Source organism: Oncorhynchus keta, chromosome 17, assembly GCF_023373465.1.
Source record: "Oncorhynchus keta strain PuntledgeMale-10-30-2019 chromosome 17, Oket_V2, whole genome shotgun sequence".
Classification (NCBI taxonomy): Eukaryota; Metazoa; Chordata; class Actinopteri; order Salmoniformes; family Salmonidae; genus Oncorhynchus; species Oncorhynchus keta.
This window is the reverse complement of record NC_068437.1, coordinates 58,235,810-58,263,113: the sequence shown is the minus strand read 5'-3', so window position 1 is coordinate 58,263,113 and position 27,304 is coordinate 58,235,810. Positions and strand designations below refer to the sequence as shown.

Genomic DNA, 27,304 nt, shown 5'->3' with positions numbered 1-27,304 from the left:
CAGGCAGTTAATACCTATTAAACCATAGTGATAAGGCCGTGTCAGCGGTAGGAGGTACAGACGATTCGTGTGTTTTCCTCTCCTCCTCTCCCTCAGTTTTCTATCTAACGATTGGCTTATTCTTCTCTACTTTCAACCCCAACCAGCTGGCCCCCTATAAGACATTTTATTTTGGTGAAATGATGGATAACTTACTAATTAGACTATAATTTATTAGAATGTAAATATGAATAGAATGGAACTTGATCCAAGGCTAGTTAGTGTGGTCACACAAGCACCGTGCGTAACAACAGGGTAGCTAGCTAACTATCCTGTTCCCTCTCTTTCCCCTTCTTTTCCTTCCTCTGTGATGGATTGACGGTGTAGCATACGACCAACAGGTTTGGAGAACTATTGCTGTCATGATGCATGGTGTGTGCTGTGTCACGTCACATGCCCATCAATCATCTTGCTGCCTGGCACTGTGTTTGTGGAAACATTTTATTTCATGTAGTTTAGTCTTGTGTGAAATTGCTGCTTGTTGATTTCCGTTAAAAAATATATATATATATATAATTCTGTAGCTGTTTTGAGCTCACATTTATGTTCACCTCACGCTAACACACCAATATCAATAACTCAATCACCACGTATCACAAAGAACACTTCTCATTTTCTCTATACCCACTGGCATGTGTGTAAGAGTTTTTTTTTAAAACCACTTTCCCATATCACTTTAACGCAAGTTTCAATGTGACAGGGATAATATTACCACCCTGTAATTGAGATGGGTTGTAAGGAACACAGAGAAGATCATGCACTCTTTTCCATGTATTTCTCCCCTTAGTTCTTCACAAACAGCCTCGGGAAGTATGCCTCTGTCTCCTACAGCTGGGAAGGATAGCGTCTCGGTAAGGGATCTTCCCCTGCTTCCTGTAAGGGTTCTTCCCCTCCTTCCTGTAAGGGATCTTCCCCTCTTTCCTTTAAGGGATCTTCCCCTCTTTCCCGTAAGGGATCTTCCACTCTTTCTCCTAAGGGATCTTCCCCTCTTTCCCGTAAGGGATCTTCCCCTCTCCACTCTTTCTCCTAAGGGATCTTCCCCTCTTTCCCGTAAGGGATCTTCCCCTCTTCCCATAAGGGATCTTCCCCTCTTTCCTGTAAGGGATCTTCCCTATTTCCGTAAGGGATCTTCCCCTCTTTCCCGTAAGGGATCTTCCTTTCTTTCCTTTAAGGGATCTTCCCTCTTTCCCGTAAGGGATCTTCCCTTCTTTCCTGTAAGGGATCTTCCCCTCTTTCCTTTAAGGGATCTTCCCTCTTTCCCGTAAGGGATCTTCCCCTCTTTCCCGTAAGGGATCTTCCCCTCTTTCCCGTAAGGGATCTTCCCCTCTTTCCCGTAAGGGATCTTCCCCTCTTTCCCGTAAGGGATCTTCCCCTCTCCCCTCTTTCCTGTAAGGGATCTTCCCCTCTTTCCTGTAAGGATCTTCCCCTCTTTCCCATAAGCGATCTTCCTTTCTTTCCTTTAAGGGATCTTCCCCTCTTTCCCGTAAGGGATCTTCCCTTCTTTCCTGTAAGGGATCTTCCCTTCTTTTGTAAGGGATCTTCCCCTCTTTCCCGTAAGGGATCTTCCTTCTTTCCTGTAAGGATCTTCCCCTCTTTCCCGTAAGGGATCTTCCCTTCTTTCCTGTAAGGGATCTTCCCCTTTTCCCAATACATTAAGGGATCTTCCCCTCTTTCCCGTAAGGGATCTTCCCAATCTTTCCCGTAAGGGATCTTCCCCTCTTTCCCGTAAGGGATCTTCCCCTCTCCACTCTTTCTGTAAGGGATCTTCCCCTCTTTCCCGTAAGGGATCTTCCCCTCTCCACTCTTTCTCCTAAGTGATCTTCCCCTCTTTCCCGTAAGGGATCTTCCCCTCTTTCCTGTAAGGGATCTTCCCCTCCTTCCTGTAAGGGATCTTCCCCTCCTTCCTGTAAGGGATCTTCCCCTCCTTCCTGTAAGGGATCTTCCCCTCTTTCCCGTAAGGGATCTTCCCCTCTTTCCTGTAAGGGATCTTCCCCTCTTTCCTGTAAGGGATCTTCCCCTCTTTCCTGTAAGGGATCTTCCCCTCTTCGCCTTGATTTAAATTATTCACTTAAAAAATCTTTCAATTTTAATTGAATTTGTATGTGCATTATATATTACAAGTAGAAGTTTAATTATCCTTTGATTATATTCTCTTTTAGAAATGATTTTTGCAAAGAAAACATTCAAAAGGAGTGGGGTAGTCCCTCTCCTAACATATTTGTAGTTTATTGTACAGAAGAAGGCACAGGGATACCGAAACATTGGATGATTTACCCAATACATTACTGGTAGTTTATATATATATAGAGAGAGAGAGTGTGATGATTTACCCAATACATTACTGGTAGTTTATATATATATAGAGAGAGAGAGAGGGTGATGATTTACCCAATACATTACTGGTAGTTTATATATATAGAGTGAGAGAGAGTGTGTGACTCTATTTTTCATAGCTTATAGTTTATTCGCCGTTAGTCAGCACCTTTTTAAATAAATAAAAATTCTCTGGGTGTGCGCCAGCTCATGTTTTTTATTAGTTTATTGTATGGAGCAGAGAGAAAGAGGAGAGACTGTGCTGAAATAGCAGTGGGCCAGATTCAACCCCATGCTGCAGTGGGACATATGATTTGACCCCAGACCACTCTAGGCCACTGCAATATATTTGACCCCAGGCCACTATAATGTATTTGACCCCAGGCCATTATAATGCATTTGACCCCAGGCCATTATAATGTATTTGACCCCAGGCCATTATAATGTATTTGAGCCCAGGCCATTATAATGTATTTGACCCCAGGCCATTATAATGTATTTGACTCCAGGCCATTATAATGTATTTGACCCCAGACCATTATAATTTATTTGACCCCAGGCCATTATAATGTATTTGACCCCAGACCATTATAATGTATTTGAGCCCAGGCCATTATAATGTATTTGACCCCAGGCCATTATAATGTATTTGACTCCAGGCCATTATAATGTATTTGACCCCAGACCATTATAATGTATTTGACCCCAGGCCATTATAATGTATTTGACCCCAGGCCATTATAATGTATTTGACCCCAGGCCACTATAATGTATTTCTATTATCTTTAGGTACAACGTGGAGCCTCCGGGGCTTATCAAGCTGGAGAAGGAGATAGAACAGGAGGAGAAAGTATCTCTACCCTCACCTGTCTCTCCCTCCCCATCCCTCTCTCCATCCCTTTCTCCAAACCCCCCATCCCCCTCTCCAACCTCTCCATTCCCCTCTCCAACCAAGTGCTTGTCGTCTAGCAAGAAGAGCACAGGGAAGCTGCTGGATGAGGCTGTGAGTAGGGTACACAAGGTCAACACAATTACATGAAATTACGTTGAACTTTTCAATTCATGAGGATTACCAGGAATTTATTAATATTACCAGGCATTTATTCATATTACCAGGAATTTATTCATATTACCAGGAATTTATGAGGATTACCAGGAATTTATGAGGATTACCAGGAATTTATGAGGATTACCGGGAATTTATGAGGATTACCAGGAATTCATGAGGATTACCAGGAATTTATTAATATTACCAGGAATTTATTCATATTACCAGGAATTTATTCATATTACCAGGAATTTATGAGGATTACCAGGAATTTATGAGGATTACCAGGAATTTATGAGGATTACCAGGAATTTATGAGGATTACCAGGAATTTATTAATATTACCAGGAATTTGTGAGGATTACCAGGAATTTATGAGGATTACCAGGAATTTATGAGGATTACCAGGAATGTATTAATATTACCAGGAATTTATGAGGATTACCAGGAATTTATGAGGATTACCAGGAATTTATTAATATTACCAGGAATTTATGAGGATTACCAGGAATTTATGAGGATTACCAGGAATTTATGAGGATTACCAGGAATTTATTAATATTACCAGGAATTTTGGGAGGGTTGTTGGATTGACCTGCCTACTAATCTAATGATGTTTGTTTGTGTCTCAGGTGAAGCATATCTTTGAGGAGCCTCCCTGCAAGTGTCCCAATAAATTCTGTGTGGAGAGACAGGCTCAGGGCCGCTATCGCGTCGGGGAGAAGATGCTCTTCATCAGGGTGTGTGCCAACCTCCTCTTCATCTTTTACTCACTTTCTCTGGCACAAACGCCATGTTTTTTTTGTTGTTTTTTTTGTAACATGAATTTCTAGTTGCATACGACTCAGCCACACAGTTAACAGCAGCTGGACTTTAAATTGGGCTTGGACTGTGCCTGCCAAAATATCTTTGACCAAATGTTTTGGGTTCGGTGGGGGTCAAATCTGAAGTGTTGAAATCTGGTGTAAATAATTTTGCACATGGCTGGCTTGTACTGTAAGTGATTTATACTGGGGTTGTGGCGTTTCATATTGCTGTGAATATTATATTGACATGGCAGATATGAACACGGATTGTATGCTCGGCTACAGAAATACTTTCTTACTTACTTAGGTCCATTGCTCCTCTGTGTCCTCAGGGACCATAGACCATTGATGATGATAGATGGCTGTTGAATGACAGCCAATTCTGTCCTCATAACAAACCCACTCTTTCCTCCATGGTTCTGAGATTTGATGAGTCTGAATTTGATGAGTCTGAATTTTATGAGTCTGGATTTTGGCTGACCCACGTTTTCCAGGAATTTGTTGTTAATTGACCTTTCACTTTTGACAGGATCTTTTACATTTTTGTTAATCCAGGTTGGAGTTATATGAGGTTTTCAGTTCAACAACAATAATGTTTCTCATCTCAATGTGAACTGAGTCACACACACACACACACACACACACACACACACACACACACACACACACACACACACACACACACACACACACACACACACACACACACACACACACACACACACACACACACACACACAGCAGTGTGTTGTTATTTGGAATGCCTGACTGTGTGGATGACAGACGTTCATTGTCTCTGCTGGTAGCAACTCCTCTGCTGCTTTGAGGCTTGGTTTACTGGTGATGGTATTCCAACTATGTCTGTGTGTCTCCTGTGGCACCATAGAGATGGAAAGAGAACTCCTCTGCTGCTTTGAGGCTTGGTTTACTGGTGATGGTATTCCAACTATGTCTGTGTGTCTCCTGTGGCACCATAGAGATGGAAAGAGAACTCCTCTGCTGCTTTGAGGCTTGGTTTACTGGTGATGGTATTCCAACTATGTCTGTGTGTCTCCTGTGGCACCATAGAGATGGAAAGAGAACTCCTCTGCTGCTTTGAGGCTTGGTTTACTGGTGATGGTATTCCAACTATGTCTGTGTGTCTCCTGTGGCACCATAGAGATGGAAAGAGAACTCCTCTGCTGCTTTGAGGCTTGGTTTACTGGTGATGGTATTCCAACTATGTCTGTGTGTCTCCTGTGGCACCATAGAGATGGAAAGAGAACTCCTCTGCTGCTTTGAGGCTTGGTTTACTGGTGATGGTATTCCAACTATGTCTGTGTGTCTCCTGTGGCACCATAGAGATGGAAAGAGAACTCCTCTGCTGCTTTGAGGCTTGGTTTACTGGTGATGGTATTCCAACTATGTCTGTGTGTCTCCTGTGGCACCATAGAGATGGAAAGAGAACTCCTCTGCTGCTTTGAGGCTTGGTTTACTGGTGATGGTATTCCAACTATGTCTGTGTGTCTCCTGTGGCACCATAGAGATGGAAAGAGAACTCCTCTGCTGCTTTGAGGCTTGGTTTACTGGTGATGGTATTCCAACTATGTCTGTGTGTCTCCTGTGGCACCATAGAGATGGAAAGAGAACTCCTCTGCTGCTTTGAGGCTTGGTTTACTGGTGATGGTATTCCAACTATGTCTGTGTGTCTCCTGTGGCACCATAGAGATGGAAAGAGAACTCCTCTGCTGCTTTGAGGCTTGGTTTACTGGTGATGGTATTCCAACTATGTCTGTGTGTCTCCTGTGGCACCATAGAGATGGAAAGAGAACTCCTCTGCTGCTTTGAGGCTTGGTTTACTGGTGATGGTATTCCAACTATGTCTGTGTGTCTCCTGTGGCACCATAGAGATGGAAAGAGAACTCCTCTGCTGCTTTGAGGCTTGGTTTACTGGTGATGGTATTCCAACTATGTCTGTGTGTCTCCTGTGGCACCATAGAGATGGAAAGAGAACTCCTCTGCTGCTTTGAGGCTTGGTTTACTGGTGATGGTATTCCAACTATGTCTGTGTGTCTCCTGTGGCACCATAGAGATGGAAAGAGAACTCCTCTGCTGCTTTGAGGCTTGGTTTACTGGTGATGGTATTCCAACTATGTCTGTGTGTCTCCTGTGGCACCATAGAGATGGAAAGAGAACTCCTCTGCTGCTTTGAGGCTTGGTTTACTGGTGATGGTATTCCAACTATGTCTGTGTGTCTCCTGTGGCACCATAGAGATGGAAAGAGAACTCCTCTGCTGCTTTGAGGCTTGGTTTACTGGTGATGGTATTCCAACTATGTCTGTGTGTCTCCTGTGGCACCATAGAGATGGAAAGAGAACTCCTCTGCTGCTTTGAGGCTTGGTTTACTGGTGATGGTATTCCAACTATGTCTGTGTGTCTCCTGTGGCACCATAGAGATGGAAAGAGAACTCCTCTGCTGCTTTGAGGCTTGGTTTACTGGTGATGGTATTCCAACTATGTCTGTGTGTCTCCTGTGGCACCATAGAGATGGAAAGAGAACTCCTCTGCTGCTTTGAGGCTTGGTTTACTGGTGATGGTATTCCAACTATGTCTGTGTGTCTCCTGTGGCACCATAGAGATGGAAAGAGAACTCCTCTGCTGCTTTGAGGCTTGGTTTACTGGTGATGGTATTCCAACTATGTCTGTGTGTCTCCTGTGGCACCATAGAGATGGAAAGAGAACTCCTCTGCTGCTTTGAGGCTTGGTTTACTGGTGATGGTATTCCAACTATGTCTGTGTGTCTCCTGTGGCACCATAGAGATGGAAAGAGAACTCCTCTGCTGCTTTGAGGCTTGGTTTACTGGTGATGGTATTCCAACTATGTCTGTGTGTCTCCTGTGGCACCATAGAGATGGAAAGAGAACTCCTCTGCTGCTTTGAGGCTTGGTTTACTGGTGATGGTATTCCAACTATGTCTGTGTGTCTCCTGTGGCACCATAGAGATGGAAAGAGAACTCCTCTGCTGCTTTGAGGCTTGGTTTACTGGTGATGGTATTCCAACTATGTCTGTGTGTCTCCTGTGGCACCATAGAGATGGAAAGAGAACTCCTCTGCTGCTTTGAGGCTTGGTTTACTGGTGATGGTATTCCAACTATGTCTGTGTGTCTCCTGTGGCACCATAGAGATGGAAAGAGAACTCCTCTGCTGCTTTGAGGCTTGGTTTACTGGTGATGGTATTCCAACTATGTCTGTGTGTCTCCTGTGGCACCATAGAGATGGAAAGAGAACTCCTCTGCTGCTTTGAGGCTTGGGTGATGGTATTCCAACTATGTCTGTGTGTCTCCTGTGGCACCATAGAGATGGAAAGAGAACTCCTCTGCTGCTTTGAGGCTTGGTTTACTGGTGATGGTATTCCAACTATGTCTGTGTGTCTCCTGTGGCACCATAGAGATGGAAAGAGAACTCCTCTGCTGCTTTGAGGCTTGGTTTACTGGTGATGGTATTCCAACTATGTCTGTGTGTCTCCTGTGGCACCATAGAGATGGAAAGAGAACTCCTCTGCTGCTTTGAGGCTTGGTTTACTGGTGATGGTATTCCAACTATGTCTGTGTGTCTCCTGTGGCACCATAGAGATGGAAAGAAGAGAACTCCTCTGCTGCTTTGAGGCTTGGTTTACTGGTTGGTATTCACTGGTGGATGGAAAGAACTCCTCTGCTGCTTTGAGGCTTGGTTTACTGGTGATGGTATTCCAACTATGTCTGTGTGTCTCCTGTGGCACCATAGAGATGGAAAGAGAACTCCTCTGCTGCTTTGAGGCTTGGTTTACTGGTGATGGTATTCCAACTATGTCTGTGTGTCTCCTGTGGCACCATAGAGATGGAAAGAGAACTCCTCTGCTGCTTTGAGGCTTGGTTTACTGGTGATGGTATTCCAACTATGTCTGTGTGTCTCCTGTGGCACCATAGAGATGGAAAGAGAACTCCTCTGCTGCTTTGAGGCTTGGTTTACTGGTGATGGTATTCCAACTATGTCTGTGTGTCTCCTGTGGCACCATAGAGATGGAAAGAGAACTCCTCTGCTGCTTTGAGGCTTGGTTTACTGGTGATGGTATTCCAACTATGTCTGTGTGTCTCCTGTGGCACCATAGAGATGGAAAGAGAACTCCTCTGCTGCTTTGAGGCTTGGTTTACTGGTGATGGTATTCCAACTATGTCTGTGTGTCTCCTGTGGCACCATAGAGATGGAAAGAGAACTCCTCTGCTGCTTTGAGGCTTGGTTTACTGGTGATGGTATTCCAACTATGTCTGTGTGTCTCCCTGTGGCACCATAGAGATGGAAAGAGAACTCCTCTGCTGCTTTGAGGCTTGGTTTACTGGTGATGGTATTCCAACTATGTCTGTGTGTCTCCTGTGGCACCATAGAGATGGAAAGAGAACTCCTCTGCTGCTTTGAGGCTTGGTTTACTGGTGATGGTATTCCAACTATGTCTGTGTGTCTCCTGTGGCACCATAGAGATGGAAAGAGAACTCCTCTGCTGCTTTGAGGCTTGGTTTACTGGTGATGGTATTCCAACTATGTCTGTGTGTCTCCTGTGGCACCATAGAGATGGAAAGAGAACTCCTCTGCTGCTTTGAGGCTTGGTTTACTGGTGATGGTATTCCAACTATGTCTGTGTGTCTCCTGTGGCACCATAGAGATGGAAAGAGAACTCCTCTGCTGCTTTGAGGCTTGGTTTACTGGTGATGGTATTCCAACTATGTCTGTGTGTCTCCTGTGGCACCATAGAGATGGAAAGAGAACTCCTCTGCTGCTTTGAGGCTTGGTTTACTGGTGATGGTATTCCAACTATGTCTGTGTGTCTCCTGTGGCACCATAGAGATGGAAAGAGAACTCCTCTGCTGCTTTGAGGCTTGGTTTACTGGTGATGGTATTCCAACTATGTCTGTGTGTCTCCTGTGGCACCATAGAGATGGAAAGAGAACTCCTCTGCTGCTTTGAGGCTTGGTTTACTGGTGATGGTATTCCAACTATGTCTGTGTGTCTCCTGTGGCACCATAGAGATGGAAAGAGAACTCCTCTGCTGCTTTGAGGCTTGGTTTACTGGTGATGGTATTCCAACTATGTCTGTGTGTCTCCTGTGGCACCATAGAGATGGAAAGAGAACTCCTCTGCTGCTTTGAGGCTTGGTTTACTGGTGATGGTATTCCAACTATGTCTGTGTGTCTCCTGTGGCACCATAGAGATGGAAAGAGAACTCCTCTGCTGCTTTGAGGCTTGGTTTACTGGTGATGGTATTCCAACTATGTCTGTGTGTCTCCTGTGGCACCATAGAGATGGAAAGAGAACTCCTCTGCTGCTTTGAGGCTTGGTTTACTGGTGATGGTATTCCAACTATGTCTGTGTGTCTCCTGTGGCACCATAGAGATGGAAAGAGAACTCCTCTGCTGCTTTGAGGCTTGGTTTACTGGTGATGGTATTCCAACTATGTCTGTGTGTCTCCTGTGGCACCATAGAGATGGAAAGAGAACTCCTCTGCTGCTTTGAGGCTTGGTTTACTGGTGATGGTATTCCAACTATGTCTGTGTGTCTCCTGTGGCACCATAGAGATGGAAAGAGAACTCCTCTGCTGCTTTGAGGCTTGGTTTACTGGTGATGGTATTCCAACTATGTCTGTGTGTCTCCTGTGGCACCATAGAGATGGAAAGAGAACTCCTCTGCTGCTTTGAGGCTTGGTTTACTGGTGATGGTATTCCAACTATGTCTGTGTGTCTCCTGTGGCACCATAGAGATGGAAAGAGAACTCCTCTGCTGCTTTGAGGCTTGGTTTACTGGTGATGGTATTCCAACTATGTCTGTGTGTCTCCTGTGGCACCATAGAGATGGAAAGAGAACTCCTCTGCTGCTTTGAGGCTTGGTTTACTGGTGATGGTATTCCAACTATGTCTGTGTGTCTCCTGTGGCACCATAGAGATGGAAAGAGAACTCCTCTGCTGCTTTGAGGCTTGGTTTACTGGTGATGGTATTCCAACTATGTCTGTGTGTCTCCTGTGGCACCATAGAGATGGAAAGAGAACTCCTCTGCTGCTTTGAGGCTTGGTTTACTGGTGATGGTATTCCAACTATGTCTGTGTGTCTCCTGTGGCACCATAGAGATGGAAAGAGAACTCCTCTGCTGCTTTGAGGCTTGGTTTACTGGTGATGGTATTCCAACTATGTCTGTGTGTCTCCTGTGGCACCATAGAGATGGAAAGAGAACTCCTCTGCTGCTTTGAGGCTTGGTTTACTGGTGATGGTATTCCAACTATGTCTGTGTGTCTCCTGTGGCACCATAGAGATGGAAAGAGAACTCCTCTGCTGCTTTGAGGCTTGGTTTACTGGTGATGGTATTCCAACTATGTCTGTGTGTCTCCTGTGGCACCATAGAGATGGAAAGAGAACTCCTCTGCTGCTTTGAGGCTTGGTTTACTGGTGATGGTATTCCAACTATGTCTGTGTGTCTCCTGTGGCACCATAGAGATGGAAAGAGAACTCCTCTGCTGCTTTGAGGCTTGGTTTACTGGTGATGGTATTCCAACTATGTCTGTGTGTCTCCTGTGGCACCATAGAGATGGAAAGAGAACTCCTCTGCTGCTTTGAGGCTTGGTTTACTGGTGATGGTATTCCAACTATGTCTGTGTGTCTCCTGTGGCACCATAGAGATGGAAAGAGAACTCCTCTGCTGCTTTGAGGCTTGGTTTACTGGTGATGGTATTCCAACTATGTCTGTGTGTCTCCTGTGGCACCATAGAGATGGAAAGAGAACTCCTCTGCTGCTTTGAGGCTTGGTTTACTGGTGATGGTATTCCAACTATGTCTGTGTGTCTCCTGTGGCACCATAGAGATGGAAAGAGAACTCCTCTGCTGCTTTGAGGCTTGGTTTACTGGTGATGGTATTCCAACTATGTCTGTGTGTCTCCTGTGGCACCATAGAGATGGAAAGAGAACTCCTCTGCTGCTTTGAGGCTTGGTTTACTGGTGATGGTATTCCAACTATGTCTGTGTGTCTCCTGTGGCACCATAGAGATGGAAAGAGAACTCCTCTGCTGCTTTGAGGCTTGGTTTACTGGTGATGGTATTCCAACTATGTCTGTGTGTCTCCTGTGGCACCATAGAGATGGAAAGAGAACTCCTCTGCTGCTTTGAGGCTTGGTTTACTGGTGATGGTATTCCAACTATGTCTGTGTGTCTCCTGTGGCACCATAGAGATGGAAAGAGAACTCCTCTGCTGCTTTGAGGCTTGGTTTACTGGTGATGGTATTCCAACTATGTCTGTGTGTCTCCTGTGGCACCATAGAGATGGAAAGAGAACTCCTCTGCTGCTTTGAGGCTTGGTTTACTGGTGATGGTATTCCAACTATGTCTGTGTGTCTCCTGTGGCACCATAGAGATGGAAAGAGAACTCCTCTGCTGCTTTGAGGCTTGGTTTACTGGTGATGGTATTCCAACTATGTCTGTGTGTCTCCTGTGGCACCATAGAGATGGAAAGAGAACTCCTCTGCTGCTTTGAGGCTTGGTTTACTGGTGATGGTATTCCAACTATGTCTGTGTGTCTCCTGTGGCACTAGAGATGGAAAGAGAACTCCTCTGCTGCTTTGAGGCTTGGTTTACTGGTGATGGTATTCCAACTATGTCTGTGTGTCTCCTGTGGCACCATAGAGATGGAAAGAGAACTCCTCTGCTGCTTTGAGGCTTGGTTTACTGGTGATGGTATTCCAACTATGTCTGTGTGTCTCCTGTGGCACCATAGAGATGGAAAGAGAACTCCTCTGCTGCTTTGAGGCTTGGTTTACTGGTGATGGTATTCCAACTATGTCTGTGTGTCTCCTGTGGCACCATAGAGATGGAAAGAGAACTCCTCTGCTGCTTTGAGGCTTGGTTTACTGGTGATGGTATTCCAACTATGTCTGTGTCTCCTGTGGCACCATAGAGATGGAAAGAGAACTCCTCTGCTGCTTTGAGGCTTGGTTTACTGGTGATGGTATTCCAACTATGTCTGTGTGTCTCCTGTGGCACCATAGAGATGGAAAGAGAACTCCTCTGCTGCTTTGAGGCTTGGTTTACTGGTGATGGTATTCCAACTATGTCTGTGTGTCTCCTGTGGCACCATAGAGATGGAAAGAGAACTCCTCTGCTGCTTTGAGGCTTGGTTTACTGGTGATGGTATTCCAACTATGTCTGTGTGTCTCCTGTGGCACCATAGAGATGGAAAGAGAACTCCTCTGCTGCTTTGAGGCTTGGTTTACTGGTGATGGTATTCCAACTATGTCTGTGTGTCTCCTGTGGCACCATAGAGATGGAAAGAGAACTCCTCTGCTGCTTTGAGGCTTGGTTTACTGGTGATGGTATTCCAACTATGTCTGTGTGTCTCCTGTGGCACCATAGAGATGGAAAGAGAACTCCTCTGCTGCTTTGAGGCTTGGTTTACTGGTGATGGTATTCCAACTATGTCTGTGTGTCTCCTGTGGCACCATAGAGATGGAAAGAGAACTCCTCTGCTGCTTTGAGGCTTGGTTTACTGGTGATGGTATTCCAACTATGTCTGTGTGTCTCCTGTGGCACCATAGAGATGGAAAGAGAACTCCTCTGCTGCTTTGAGGCTTGGTTTACTGGTGATGGTATTCCAACTATGTCTGTGTGTCTCCTGTGGCACCATAGAGATGGAAAGAGAACTCCTCTGCTGCTTTGAGGCTTGGTTTACTGGTGATGGTATTCCAACTATGTCTGTGTGTCTCCTGTGGCACCATAGAGATGGAAAGAGAACTCCTCTGCTGCTTTGAGGCTTGGTTTACTGGTGATGGTATTCCAACTATGTCTGTGTGTCTCCTGTGGCACCATAGAGATGGAAAGAGAACTCCTCTGCTGCTTTGAGGCTTGGTTTACTGGTGATGGTATTCCAACTATGTCTGTGTGTCTCCTGTGGCACCATAGAGATGGAAAGAGAACTCCTCTGCTGCTTTGAGGCTTGGTTTACTGGTGATGGTATTCCAACTATGTCTGTGTGTCTCCTGTGGCACCATAGAGATGGAAAGAGAACTCCTCTGCTGCTTTGAGGCTTGGTTTACTGGTGATGGTATTCCAACTATGTCTGTGTGTCTCCTGTGGCACCATAGAGATGGAAAGAGAACTCCTCTGCTGCTTTGAGGCTTGGTTTACTGGTGATGGTATTCCAACTATGTCTGTGTGTCTCCTGTGGCACCATAGAGATGGAAAGAGAACTCCTCTGCTGCTTTGAGGCTTGGTTTACTGGTGATGGTATTCCAACTATGTCTGTGTGTCTCCTGTGGCACCATAGAGATGGAAAGAGAACTCCTCTTTGTATTATCCATGCTTTAAAAAAAAGAAGTTTATATCCATCTAGACTCCTCTTTCTTACCTCTATGGGCCAGCCAAGGTTGATGGGGTTCGGTGGAAAAAAGAGAGCCCTCAGGATCAACAGGCTTGATAAATAATACATCAGGGTTAGGTTAGGGTTAGAACGGTTAGGGTGAGAAGGGTTAGGGTTAGGGTTGGGGTTAGGGTTAGAAGGGTTAGGGTTATAAGGGTTAGGGTTAGGGTTGGGGTTATAAGGGTTAGGGTTATAAGGGTTAGGGTTATGGTTGTGGTTAGGGTTATAAGGGTTAGGGTTGGGGTTAGAAGGGTTAGGGTTATAAGGGTTAGGGTTGGGGTTAGGGTTAGAAGGGTTAGGGTTATAAGGGTTAGGGTTGGAGGTAGGGTTATAAGGGTTCGGGTTAGGGTTGGGGTTATAAGGGTTAGGGTTATAAGGGTTAGGGTTATGGTTGTGGTTAGGGTTATAAGGGTTAGGGTTGGGGTTAGAAGGGTTAGGGTTATAAGGGTTAGGGTTGGGGTTAGGGTTAGAAGGGTTAGGGTTATAAGGGTTAGGGTTGGGGTTAGGGTTATAAGGGTTAGGGTTATAAGGGTTAGGGTTGGGTGAAGGGTTAGAAGGGTTAGGGTTATAAGGGTTAGGGTTAGGGTTGGGGTTAGGGTTATAAGGGTTAGGTTTAGGGTTGGGGTTAGGGTTATAAGGGTTAGGGTTATAAGGGTTAGGGTTAGGGTTGGGGTTAGGGTTATAAGGGTTAGGGTTAGGGTTGAGGTTAGGGTTAGAAGGGTTAGGGTTATAAGGGTTAGGGTTGGGGTTAGGGTTAGAAGGGTTAGGGTTGGGGTTAGGGTTATAAGGGTTAGGGTTAGGGTTGGGGTTAGGGTTATAAGGGTTAGGGTTAGGGTTGGGGTTAGAATGGTTAGGGTTAGGGTAGGGGTTAGAAGGGTTAGGGTTATAAGGGTTAGGGTTAGGGTTATAAGGGTTAGGGTTAGAAGGGTTAGGGTTATAAGGGTTAGGGTTAGGGTTATAAGGGTTATAAGGGTTAGGGTTTTAAGGGTTAGGGTTATAAGGGTTAGGGTTAGAAGGGTTAGGGTTAGAGTTATAAGGGTTATAAGGGTTAGGGTTATAAGGGTTATAAGGGTTAGGGTTAGAAGGGTTAGGGTTAGAAGGGTTAGGGTTATAAGGGTTAGGGTTAGAAGGGTTAGGGTTAGAAGGGTTAGGGTTAGAAGGGTTAGGGTTAGGGTTAGGGTTGGGGTTAGGGTTAGGGTTGGGGTTAGGGTTAGGGTTGGGGTTGGGGTTGGGGTTAGAAGGGTTAGGGTTAGGGTTAGGGTTGGGATTAGGGTTGGGGTTAGAAGGGTTATGGTTGGGGTTAGGGTTGGGGTTAGGGTTAGGGTTAGGGGTTAGGGTTAGGGTTGGGGTTAGGGTTAGAATAGCCCTTTTTCTAAAACACAAAGATAGGGTTAGGGTTGGGGTTAGGGTTAGGGTTAGGGTTAGAAGGGTTGGGGTTAGAATAGCCATTTTTCTAAAACACAAAGATAGGGTTAGGGTTAGGGTTGGGGTTGGGGTTAGGGTTAGAAGGGTTGGAGTTAGAAGGGTTAGGGTTAGAAGGGTTGGGGTTAGAAGGGTTAGGGTTAGAAGGGTTAGGGTTAGGGTTAGAAGGGTTAGGGTTAGAAGGGTTAGGGTTAGAAGGGTTGGGGTTAGGGTTGGGGTTAGGGTTAGGGTTGGGGTTAGGGTTAGGGTTAGGGTTGGGGTTAGGGTTAGGGTTGGGGTTAGGGTTAGAAGGGTTGGGGTTAGAATAGCCCTTTTTCTAAAACACAAAGATACTCTACGATAATGTATATGCCGTTATTCTTGCCAATGAGCTATCCGCCATGATTTGTATTTATTCTTAATTGTTTCCTCGTTTACATAAAATATAAATGTTCTTATGTAAATAAATACTGTAACTTTCTATTTATTTAACTAGACAAGTCAGTAAAGAATACATTCAGATTTACAATAACAGCCTAGGAACAGTGGGGTTGAACTGCCTTGTTCAGGGGCAGAATGAGAGATACAGTGCTTTGCGAAAGCATTCGGCCCCCTTGAACTTTGCGACCTTTTGCCACATTTCAGGCTTCAAACATAAAGATATAAAACTGTATTTTGTTGTGAAGAATCAACAACAAGTGGGACACAATCATGAAGTGGAACGACATTTATTGGATATTTCAAACTTTTTTAACTAATCAAAAACTGAAAAATTGGGCGTGCAAAATTATTCAGCCCCTTTACTTTCAGTGCAGCAAACTCTCTCCAGAAGTTCAGTGAGGATCTCTGAATGATCCAATGTTGACCTAAATGACTAATGATGATAAATACAATCCACCTGTGTGTAATCAAGTCTCCGAATAAATGCACCTGCAAAGTTCAAGGGGGCCGAATACTTTCGCAAGGCACTGTATTTTACCTTGTCAGCTCAGGGATTCAATCCAGCAACCTTTCAGTTACTGGCCCAACACTCTTACCACTAAGCTACCTACCGCCCCTAACTCAAACAGACCTTGCTACAAAAAAAATTGCCTTGCAAGAATGAAGTCTATTTACAAATACAGATTGATGAAGTATCATTGGTGCTCTTGGAATCTTGGATTCACAACCAGGATTCACATGTCTAGAAATGCTGTTGAAGGAGGATCTGGACTGTAGGTCAACAAGGGCTGACAATACGCTCTAGAAGGACCCCTGCTGGTAAGCACACAGTATCACAGCTTCTGGATGGATAGCTCTTTGAGGATCACAAATGCAGAATAAGAGAAAGGTTGTATGTTAGCCTGGTTTTAATGGACATGGGCCAGTGTTCAGGGTCTAAAATAAACCGTTTGTTCCCATAGTGCCCTCTGCTGTCAAGGAAAATATGTTCCATCTCACTCTGGTTCTCAGCTAGCAATGGTGGTGGTAAAAGTACCCAATTGTCATACTTGAATAAAAGTAAATATACCTTGATAGAAAATAACTCACGTCAAGTTGTCACCCAGTAAAATACTACTTGAGTAAATGTCTAAAGTATTCAGTTTTAAATATAAATGAAAGTTAGAATATTACTTATATTAAGTATCACAGGTAAATGTAATTGCTAAAATATATTTAAAGCTACAATATGTCACTTTTTTTGGGCGACCCGCCAAATTCACATAGAAATGTGAGTTATAGATCTGTCATTCACAATTGAAAGAAAGTCTCTAAGAAGTGGTAGATAAGTTCTGTGTGCTATTTCTATGCGTCTCATTCTTATGTTTAGTTTCTGTGTATTTTACTTTCGGTTTTGTACTTCAAACAGTTGAAAATAAAAAAAAATATTAATATTTGTATTTATGCCAAATATATTTCAAAGCGGTTTAGATTGTCTACAATATACTTCCTTGTTTTGTCACAAACTGAAATTAGGCAAACTAATAGAATTTTAGCAACCAGGAAATGGAGGAGTGATTTCTGCATTGTACACCTTTTAAATATCAAAAGTAAAAGTATAAATAATTTCAAATGACTTATATTAAACAATCCAGACTGCACAATTATTATATAAATAAATAAATTAATGTATATCCAGGGGCACACTCCAACACTCAGACATCATTTACAAACAAATCATTTTTCTTTTGTGAGTCTGCCAGATCGAGGCAGAATGGATGATCAGGGATGTTCTCTTGATAAATGTGTGAATTAAAAATATAAAAAAATCTGCTAAGCATTTAAAATGTAAAGACTACTATTGGGGGAAATGAATGGAGTAAAAAAGTACATTCGGAAAGTATTCAGTACCCCTTGACTTTTCCACATTTTGTTACGTTACAGCCTTAGTCTAAAACAGATTACATCGTTTTTCCCCTCATCAATCTACACACAATACCCCATAATGACATCACAATACCCCATAATGACATCACAATACCCCATAATGGCATCACAATACCCCATAATGGCATCACAATACCCCATAATGGCATCACAATACCCCATAATGGCATCACAATACCCCATAATGGCATCACAATACCCCATAATGACATCACAATACCCCATAATGACATCACAATACCCCATAATGACATCACAATACCCCATAATGACATCACAATACCCCATAATGACAAAGCAAAAGCAGGTTTCGACATTTTTGCTCATTTATCCCCACAAAAACAACTGAAATATCACATTTACATGAGTATTCAGATCATTTACTCAGTACTTTGTTGAAGCACCTTTGGCAGTGATTACAGCCTTCGAGTCTTCTTGGGTATGATGCTACAAGCTTGGCACACCTGTATTTGTGGAGTTTCTCCCATTCTTCTCTGCAGATCCTCTCAGGCTCTGTCAGGTTGCATGGGGAGTGTTGCTGCACATTTATTTTCAGGTCTCTCCAGAGAACCTTGTTTCTCATGGTCTGAGAGTCTTTAGGTGCCTTTTGGCAAACTCCAAGCAGACTGTTGTGCCTTTTACTGAGGAATGGCTTCCGTCTGGCCACTCTACCATAAGTGCCTGATTGGTGGAGTGCTGCAGAGTCTGTTGTCCTTCTGGAAGGTTCTCCCATTTCCACAGAGGAACTAGAGCTCTGTCAGAGTGACCATCAGATTCTTGGTCACCTCCTTGACCAAGGCCTTCTCCCCCGATTGTTCAGCTCTAGAAAGAGTCTTGGTGGTTCCAAACTTCTTCCATTTAAGAATGAGGGAGGCCACTGTGTTCTTGGGGACCTTCAATGCTGCAGATTTTTTTTGGTACCCTTCCCCAGATCTGTGCCTTCGACACAATCCTGCCTTCGGCCTCATGGTTTTTGCTGTGACGTACACTGTTAGCTGTGGGACCTTATATAGACAGGTGTGTGCCTTTCCAAATCATGTCCAATTGACCACAGGTGGACACCAATCAAGTTGTAGAGACATCTCAAGGACGATCAATGGAAACAGGATGCACCTGAGCTCAATTTCAAGTCTCATAGCGAAGGGTCTGAATACTTATGTAAATGTGTTTCTGTTTTTTTATTTTTAATACATTTGCAAAACTTTCTACCAACTTGTTTTCACATTGTCATTATGGGGTATTGTGATGTCATTATGGGGTATTGTGATGTCATTATGGGGTATTGTGATGTCATTATGGAGTATTGTGTGTAGATTGCTGGGGGCATTTTTTGTATTTAATCCATTTTAAAATAAGGCTGTAATGTAACAACATTTGGGAAAGGTCAAGGGGTCTGAATACTTTCCCAAGGCACTGTACATTATTATATTTAGGAATGTAGTGAAGTTAAAGTTGAAGTTGTCAAAAAGATAAATTGTAAAGTAAAATACAGATACCCAAAAAAAAAAAAAAAAAACTCCCTCTCTTTTTCCAACATCTCTCTTCTCCAATAAAATGCTTTGCTAAGAGGCCACCAGGACACTTGTTCACCCCTAGACTCCTTGCTCTCTCCTGGGTACAGGCCTAGCTGGGTCCCCCTGTCTCCCAGCACCATAGAGACATGACTGAAAAGGCCTCTGTGCCAAAAGCCCATTATGTCCCTGGTCACAATGCCTGAGGGGGCACACATTCATGGACGAGTGCCCTGCCAATGGCCCGTTGATTGAGTCTGTTAAAGAGGCTTATAAATGTGTGTTATGCTGCTGGAGGAGAGAGAGAGAAAGAGAGTGTTGTCTATAGTGTATAGAAGAGGACAGGCCATACCACAGATATCCTATTAAATGATATATGTAATTCTATGGGCCACACAATCTAACTTGCTACTAGCCATTCAGGCTTGATTGAGTGTCGACTTGGAATTCAGTAGCAATATTTACTATACAGTACGGTCTGTTTGTATTTGGCCATTTAATGTCAACAGTCAGCAGCTCTACGCACGTACCCTTCATGGGTTAACTGGTACTTCCTGTCACTGTCAAACGGGGCTTTCCGCAGGCACTCATTACCGCTTGGATTGAAAGCTTGGGCTCTGAAGACCTTCTACTGTAAATGCTATCTCCTTTTGTTTATCGTGTAATTAGCAGGCGTGATGACGGCAGGCTAGCTAGGTAGTTTAATGGAATCACAACGCATTGTGGATATATGGAAATAGCGCCTTTTTTTATTTCTCTGTCCCGCTATTTATTTGTCTGGTGTAACCAACACAGGAAAATGTACAGGAGTACCATGTTAGACGGTAGCAGCAGGAGTAGTGTTTACAGTAGTACCATGTTAGACGGTAGCAGCAGGACTAGTGTTTACAGTAGTACCATGTTAGACGGTAGCAGCAGGAGTAGTGTTTACAGTAGTACCATGTTAGACGGTAGCAGCAGGAGTAGTGTTTACAGTAGTACCATGTTAGACGGTAGCAGCAGGATTAGTGTTTACAGTAGTACCACATTACAGACGGTAGCAGATAGCAGCAGGACTAGTGTTTACAGTAGTACCATGTTAGACGGTAGCAGCAGGAGTAGTGTTTACAGTAGTACCACTTTACAGACAGTAGCAGATAGCAGCAGGACTAGTGTTTACAGTAGTACCACCTTACAGACAGTAGCAGACAGGAGACGTGTTTACAGTAGTACCACCTTAGACGGTAGCAGCAGGATTAGTGTTTACAGTAGTACCACGTTAGACGGTAGCAGCAGGACTAGTGTTTACAGTAGTACCACATTACAGATGGTAGCAGTAGCAGCAGGACTAGTGTTTACAGTAGTACCACCTTAGACTAGCAGCAGGAGTGTGTTACAGTAGTACCACCTTACAGACAGTAGCAGACAGGAGTAGTGTTTACAGTAGTACCACCTTAGACAGTACAGCAGGCAGGATAGTGTTTACAGTAGTACCACCTTACAGGTAGCAGCAGGAGTAGTGTTTACAGTAGTACCACGTTAGACAGTAGCAGGTAGCAGGACTAGTGTTTACAGTAGTACCACCTTACAGACGGTAGCGGTAGCAGCAGGAGTTTAGTGTTTACAGTAGTACCACCTTACAGACGGTAGCAGCAGGAGTTAGTGTTTACAGTAGTACCACCTCACAGACAGTAGCAGGTAGCAGCAGGACTAGTGTTTACAGTAGTACCACATTACAGATGGTAGCAGATAGCAGCAGGACTAGTGTTTACAGTAGTACCACGTTAGACGGTAGCAGCAGGACCATGTTAGTGTTTAGTGTTTACAGTAGTACCACCTTACAGACAGTGGCAGGTAGCAGACAGGAGAAGTGTTTACAGTAGTACCACCTTTTAGCAGCAGGAGTAGTGTTTACAGTAGTACCACCTTAGACAGTAGCAGGTAGCAGCAGGACTAGTGTTTACAGTAGTACCACCTTACAGACAGTAGCAGGACAGGACTAGTGTTTACAGTAGTACCACATTAGACGGTAGCAGCAGGACTAGTGTTTACAGTAGTACCACCTTACAGACAGTAGCAGGTAGCAGCAGGACTAGTGTTTACAGTAGTACCACGTTAGACGGTAGCAGCAGGACTAGTGTTTACAGTAGTACCACATTAGACGGTAGCAGCAGGACTAGTGTTTACAGTAGTACCACCTTACAGACAGTAGCAGGTAGCAGCAGGATTAGTGTTTACAGTAGTACCACGTTAGACGTAGCAGCAGGACTAGTGTTTACAGTAGTACCACCTTACAGACGGTAGCAGCAGGAGTAGTGTTTACAGTAGTACCACCTTAGACAGGTAGCAGCAGGACTAGTGTTTACAGTAGTACCAGGAGTAGTGTTTACAGACCAGTTTACAGTAGCAGGTAGCAGCAGGACTAGTGTTTACAGTAGTACCACCTTAGACGGCAGCAGACAGGAGAAGTGTTTACAGTAGTACCATGTTACAGACAGTGGCAGGTAGCAGCAGGACTAGTGTTTACAGTAGTACCACGTTAGACGGTAGCAGCAGGAGTAGTGTTTACAGTAGTACCACCTTACAGACAGTAGCAGGTAGCAGCAGGAGTAGTGTTTACAGTAGTACCACCTTAGACAGTAGCAGGTAGCAGACAGGAGAAGTGTTTACAGTAGTACCATGTCACAGACAGTAGCAGGTAGCAGCAGGAGTAGTGTTTACAGTAGTACCACCTTAGACAGTAGCAGGTAGCACCATGACTAGTGTTTACAGTAGTACCACCTTACAGACAGTAGCAGACAGGAGAAGTGTTTACAGTAGTACCATGTTACAGACAGTGGCAGGTAGCAGACAGGAGTAGTGTTTACAGTAGTACCACATTACAGATAGTGGCAGGTAGCAGCAGGAGTAGTGTTTACAGTAGTACCACTTTACAGACGGTAGCAGACAGGAGAAGTGTTTACAGTAGTACCATGTAACAGACAGTAGCAGGTAGCAGCAGGAGTAGTGTTTACAGAAGTACCACCTTAGACAGTAGCAGGTAGAAGCAGGAGTAGTGTTTACAGTAGTACCACTTTACAGACGGCAGCAGACAGGAGAAGTGTTTACAGTAGTACCATGTTACAGACAGTGGCAGGTAGCAGCTGGAGTAGTGTTTACAGTAGTACCATGTTACAGACGGTAGCAGACAGGAGAAGTGTTTACAGTAGTAACAGACAGTAGCAGGTAGCAGCAGGAGTAGTGTTTACAGAAGTACCACCTTAGACAGTAGCAGGTAGAAGCAGGAGTAGTGTTTACAGTAGTACCACTTTACAGACGGCAGCAGACAGGAGAAGTGTTTACAGTAGTACCATGTTACAGACAGTGGCAGGTAGCAGCAGGACTAGTGTTTACAGTAGTACCACGTTAGACGGTAGCAGCAGGAGTAGTGTTTACAGTAGTACCACCTTACAGACAGTAGCAGGTAGCAGCAGGAGTAGTGTTTACAGTAGTACCACCTTAGACAGTAGCAGGTAGCAGACAGGAGAAGTGTTTACAGTAGTACCATGTCACAGACAGTAGCAGGTAGCAGCAGGAGTAGTGTTTACAGTAGTACCACCTTACAGACAGTAGCAGGTAGCAGGAGGACTAGTGTTTACAGTAGTACCACCTTACAGACAGTAGGTAGCAGACAGGAGAAGTGTTTACAGTAGTACCATGTTACAGACAGTGGCAGGTAGCAGACAGGAGTAGTGTTTACAGTAGTACCACCTTACAGGTAGCAGGTAGCAGCAGGACTAGTGTTTACAGTAGTACCACTTTACAGACGGTAGCAGACAGGAGAAGTGTTTACAGTAGTACCACCTTACAGACAGTAGCAGCAGGAGTAGTGTTTACAGTAGTACCACATTAGACAGTAGCAGGTAGCAAGCAGGAGTAGTGTTTACAGTAGTACCACCTTAGACGGCAGAAGACAGGAGAAGTGTTTACAGTAGTACCATGTTACAGACAGTGGCAGGTAGCAGCAGGACTAGTGTTTACAGTAGTACCATGTTACAGACGGTAGCACAGGAGAAGTGTTTACAGTAGTACCATGTTACAGACAGCAGGACTAGTGTTTACAGTAGTACCACTTTACAGACAGCACACAGGAGTAGTGTTTACAGTAGTACCATGTAACAGACAGGAAGGTAGCAGACAGGAGAAGTGTTTACAGTAGTACCACATTACAGACGGTAGCAGACAGGAGAAGTGTTTACAGTAGTACCACGTTACAGACAGTAGCAGACAGGAGGAAGTGTTTACAGTAGTACCACGTTACAGACAGTAGCAGGGAGAAGTGTTTACAGTAGTACCAGGACAGTAGCAGGTAGCAGGCAGGAGTAGTGTTTACAGTAGTACCACCTTACAGACAGTAGCAGGTAGCAGGCAGGTAGCAGTAGTACCATGTTACAGACAGAGCAGGTAGTGTTTTACAGTAGTACCACCTTACAGACAGTAGCAGATAGCAGCAGGACTAGTGTTTACAGTAGTACCACGTTAGACGGTAGCAGCAGGACTAGTGTTTACAGTAGTACCACCTTACAGACAGTAGCAGGCAGGAGTAGTGTTTACAGTAGTACCACCTTAGACGGTAGCAGCAGGATTAGTGTTTACAGTAGTACCACATTAGACGGTAGCAGCAGGATTAGTGTTTACAGTAGTACCACATTAGACGGTAGCAGCAGGACTAGTGTTTACAGTAGTACCACCTTACAGACGGTAGCAGGTAGCAGCAGGATTAGTGTTTACAGTAGTACCACGTTAGACGGTAGCAGCAGGACTAGTGTTTACAGTAGTACCACCTTACAGACAGTAGCAGACAGGAGAAGTGTTTAAAGTAGTACCATGTCAGACAGTAGCAGGTAGCAGCAGGAGTAGTGTTTACAGTAGTACCACCTTAGACAGTAGCAGGTAGCAGCAGGAGTCGTGTTTACAATAGTACCACCTTACAGACAGTAGCAGGTAGCAGGCAGGAGTAGTGTTTACAGTAGTACCACCTCACAGGCAGTAGCAGGTAGCAGCAGGACTAGTGTTTACAGTAGTACCACGTTAGAGCAGGATTAGTGTTTACAGTAGTACCACCTTAGACAGTAGCAGCAGGACTAGTGTTTACAGTAGTACCACATTATAGACGGTAGCAGATAGCAGCAGGACTAGTGTTTACAGTAGTACCACCTTTGGCAGAAGACAGGAGAAGTGTTTACAGTAGTATCACGTTAGACGGTAGCAGCAGGAGTAGTGTTTACAGTAGTACCATGTTAACGGAGGTAGCAGGGAGTAGTGTTTACAGTAGTACCATGTTACAGACAGTGGCAGGTAGCAGCAGGACTAGTGTTTACAGTAGTACCACTTTACAGACGGTAGCACACAGGAGAAGTGTTTACAGTAGTACCATGTAACAGACAGTAGAAGGTAGCAGCAGGAGTAGTGTTTACAGAAGCGGTAGCAGACAGGAGAAGTGTTTACAGTAGTACCACGTTACAGACGGTAGCAGACAGGAGAAGTGTTTACAGTAGTACCACGTTACAGACGGTAGCAGCAGGATTAGTGTTTACACTAGTACCACCTTACAGACAGTAGCAGGTAGCAGGCAGGAGTAGTGTTTACAGTAGTACCACCTTACAGACAGTAGCAGGTAGCAGGCAGGACTAGTGTTTACAGTAGTACCACCTTACAGACAGTAGCAGGTAGCAGCAGGACTAGTGTTTACAGTAGTACCACCTTACAGACAGTAGCAGGTAGCAGCAGGAGTAGTGTTTACAGTAGTACCACATTAGACGGTAGCAGCAGGACTAGTGTTTACAGTAGTACCAGACAGTAGCAGGCAGGAGTAGTGTTTACAGTAGTACCACCTCACAGGCAGTAGCAGGTAGCAGCAGGAGTAGTGTTTACAGTAGTACCACGTTAGACGGTAACAGCAGGATTAGTGTTTACAGTAGTACCACCTTCGACGGTAGCAACAGGACTAGTGTTTACAGTAGTACCACATTACAGACAGCAGATAGCAGCAGGACTAGTGTTTACAGTAGTACCACGTTAGACAGAGCAGGACTAGTGTTTACAGTAGTACCACCTTACAGACAGTAGCAGACAGGAGAAGTGTTTAAAGTAGTACCATGTCAGACAGTAGCAGGTAGCAGCAGGAGTAGTGTTTACAGTAGTACCACCTTAGACAGTAGCAGGTAGCAGCAGGAGTCGTGTTTACAATAGTACCACCTTACAGACAGTAGCAGGTAGCAGGCAGGAGTAGTGTTTACAGTAGTACCACCTCACAGGCAGTAGCAGGTAGCAGCAGGACTAGTGTTTACAGTAGTACAGGCAGGATTAGTGTTTACAGTAGTACCACCTTAGACGGTAGCAGCAGGACTAGTGTTTACAGTAGTACCAGACGGTAGCAGATAGCAGCAGGACTAGTGTTTACAGTAGTACCACCTTACAGATGGCAGAAGACAGGAGAAGTGTTTACAGTAGTACCACGTTAGACGGTAGCAGCAGGAGTAGTGTTTACAGTAGTACCATGTTAACGGACGGTAGCAGCAGGAGTAGTGTTTACAGTAGTACCATGTTACAGACAGTGGCAGGTAGCAGCAGGACTAGTGTTTACAGTAGTACCACTTTACAGACGGCAGCAGACAGGAGAAGTGTTTACAGTAGTACCATGTTACAGACAGTGGCAGGTAGCAGCTGGAGTAGTGTTTACAGTAGTACCATGTTACAGACGGTAGCAGACAGGAGAAGTGTTTACAGTAGTACCATGTTACAGACGGTAGCAGACAGGAGAAGTGTTTACAGTAGTACCACGTTACAGACGGTAGCAGCAGGATTAGTGTTTACACTAGTACCACCTTACAGATAGTAGCAGCCAGCAGGCAGGAGTAGTGTTTACAGTAGTACCACCTTACAGACAGTAGCAGGTAGCAGGCAGGACTAGTGTTTACAGTAGTACCACCTTACAGACAGTAGCAGCCAGCAGGCAGGACTAGTGTTTACAGTAGTACCACCTTACAGACAGTAGCAGGTAGCAGCAGGAGTAGTGTTTACAGTAGTACCACGTTAGTACAGCAGGACTAGTGTTTACAGTAGTACCACCTTAGACAGTAGCAGCAGGAGTAGTGTTTACAGTAGTACCACCTTAGACGGTAGCAGCAGGATTAGTGTTTACAGTAGTACCACGTTAGACGGTAGCAGCAGGACTAGTGTTTACAGTAGTACCACATTACAGATGGTAGCAGATAGCAGCAGGACTAGTGTTTACAGTAGTACCACGTTAGACGGTAGCAGCAGGAGTAGTGTTTACAGTAGTACCACCTTACAGACAGTAGCAGGTAGCAGCAGGAGTAGTGTTTACAGTAGTACCACCTTAGACGGTAGCAGCAGGAGTAGTGTTTACAGTAGTACCACCTTACAGACAGTAGCAGGTAGCAGGCAGGAGTAGTGTTTACAGTAGTACCACCTCACAGGCAGTAGCAGGTAGCAGCAGGACTAGTGTTTACAGTAGTACCACGTTAGACGGTAACAGCAGGATTAGTGTTTACAGTAGTACCACCTTAGACGGTAGCAGCAGGACTAGTGTTTACAGTAGTACCACATTATAGACGGTAGCAGATAGCAGCAGGACTAGTGTTTACAGTAGTACCACCTTACAGATGGCAGAAGAAGTGTTTACAGTAGTATCACGTTAGACGGTAGCAGCAGGAGTAGTGTTTACAGTAGTACCATGTTAACGGACGGTAGCAGCAGGAGTAGTGTTTACAGTAGTACCATGTTACAGACAGTGGCAGGTAGCAGCAGGACTAGTGTTTACAGTAGTACCACTTTACAGACGGTAGCACACAGGAGAAGTGTTTACAGTAGTACCATGTAACAGACAGTAGAAGGTAGCAGCAGGAGTAGTGTTTACAGAAGTACCACTTTACAGACGGTAGCAGACAGGAGAAGTGTTTACAGTAGTACCACGTTACAGACGGTAGCAGACAGGAGTAGTGTTTACAGTAGTACCACCTTACAGACAGTAGCAGGTAGCAGGCAGGACTAGTGTTTACAGTAGTACCACCTTACAGACAGTAGCAGCCAGCAGGCAGGACTAGTGTTTACAGTAGTACCACATTAGACGGTAGCAGCAGGACTAGTGTTTACAGTAGTACCACCTTACAGACAGTAGCAGGTAGCAGCAGGAGTGGTGTTTACAGTAGTACCACATTAGACGGTAGCAGCAGGACTAGTGTTTACAGTAGTACCACCTTACAGACAGTAGCAGGTAGCAGCAGGACTAGTGTTTACAGTAGTACCACCTTACAGACAGTAGCAGGTAGCAGCAGGATTAGTGTTTACAGTAGTACCACGTTAGACGTAGCAGCAGGAGTAGTGTTTACAGTAGTACCACCTTACAGACGGTAGCAGCAGGAGTAGTGTTTAC

At 44.6% G+C, this 27,304-nt stretch overlaps 1 protein-coding gene across 2 annotated transcripts in view; it reads left to right on the top strand.

Moving 5' to 3' along the window:
- The window catches only part of LOC118378603 (growth arrest-specific protein 2), a 102,151-nt gene that overhangs the window by 73,576 nt on the left and 1,271 nt on the right, over window positions 1-27,304 (top strand). For both annotated transcript variants that reach the window (XM_052466776.1, XM_052466775.1), the window contains exons 5-7: window positions 827-890; window positions 3,142-3,355; window positions 4,033-4,140. In XM_052466776.1, coding sequence (XP_052322736.1) covers window positions 827-890; window positions 3,142-3,355; window positions 4,033-4,140 — 386 coding nt within the window. The remainder of the gene's footprint in view (window positions 1-826; window positions 891-3,141; window positions 3,356-4,032; window positions 4,141-27,304) is intronic.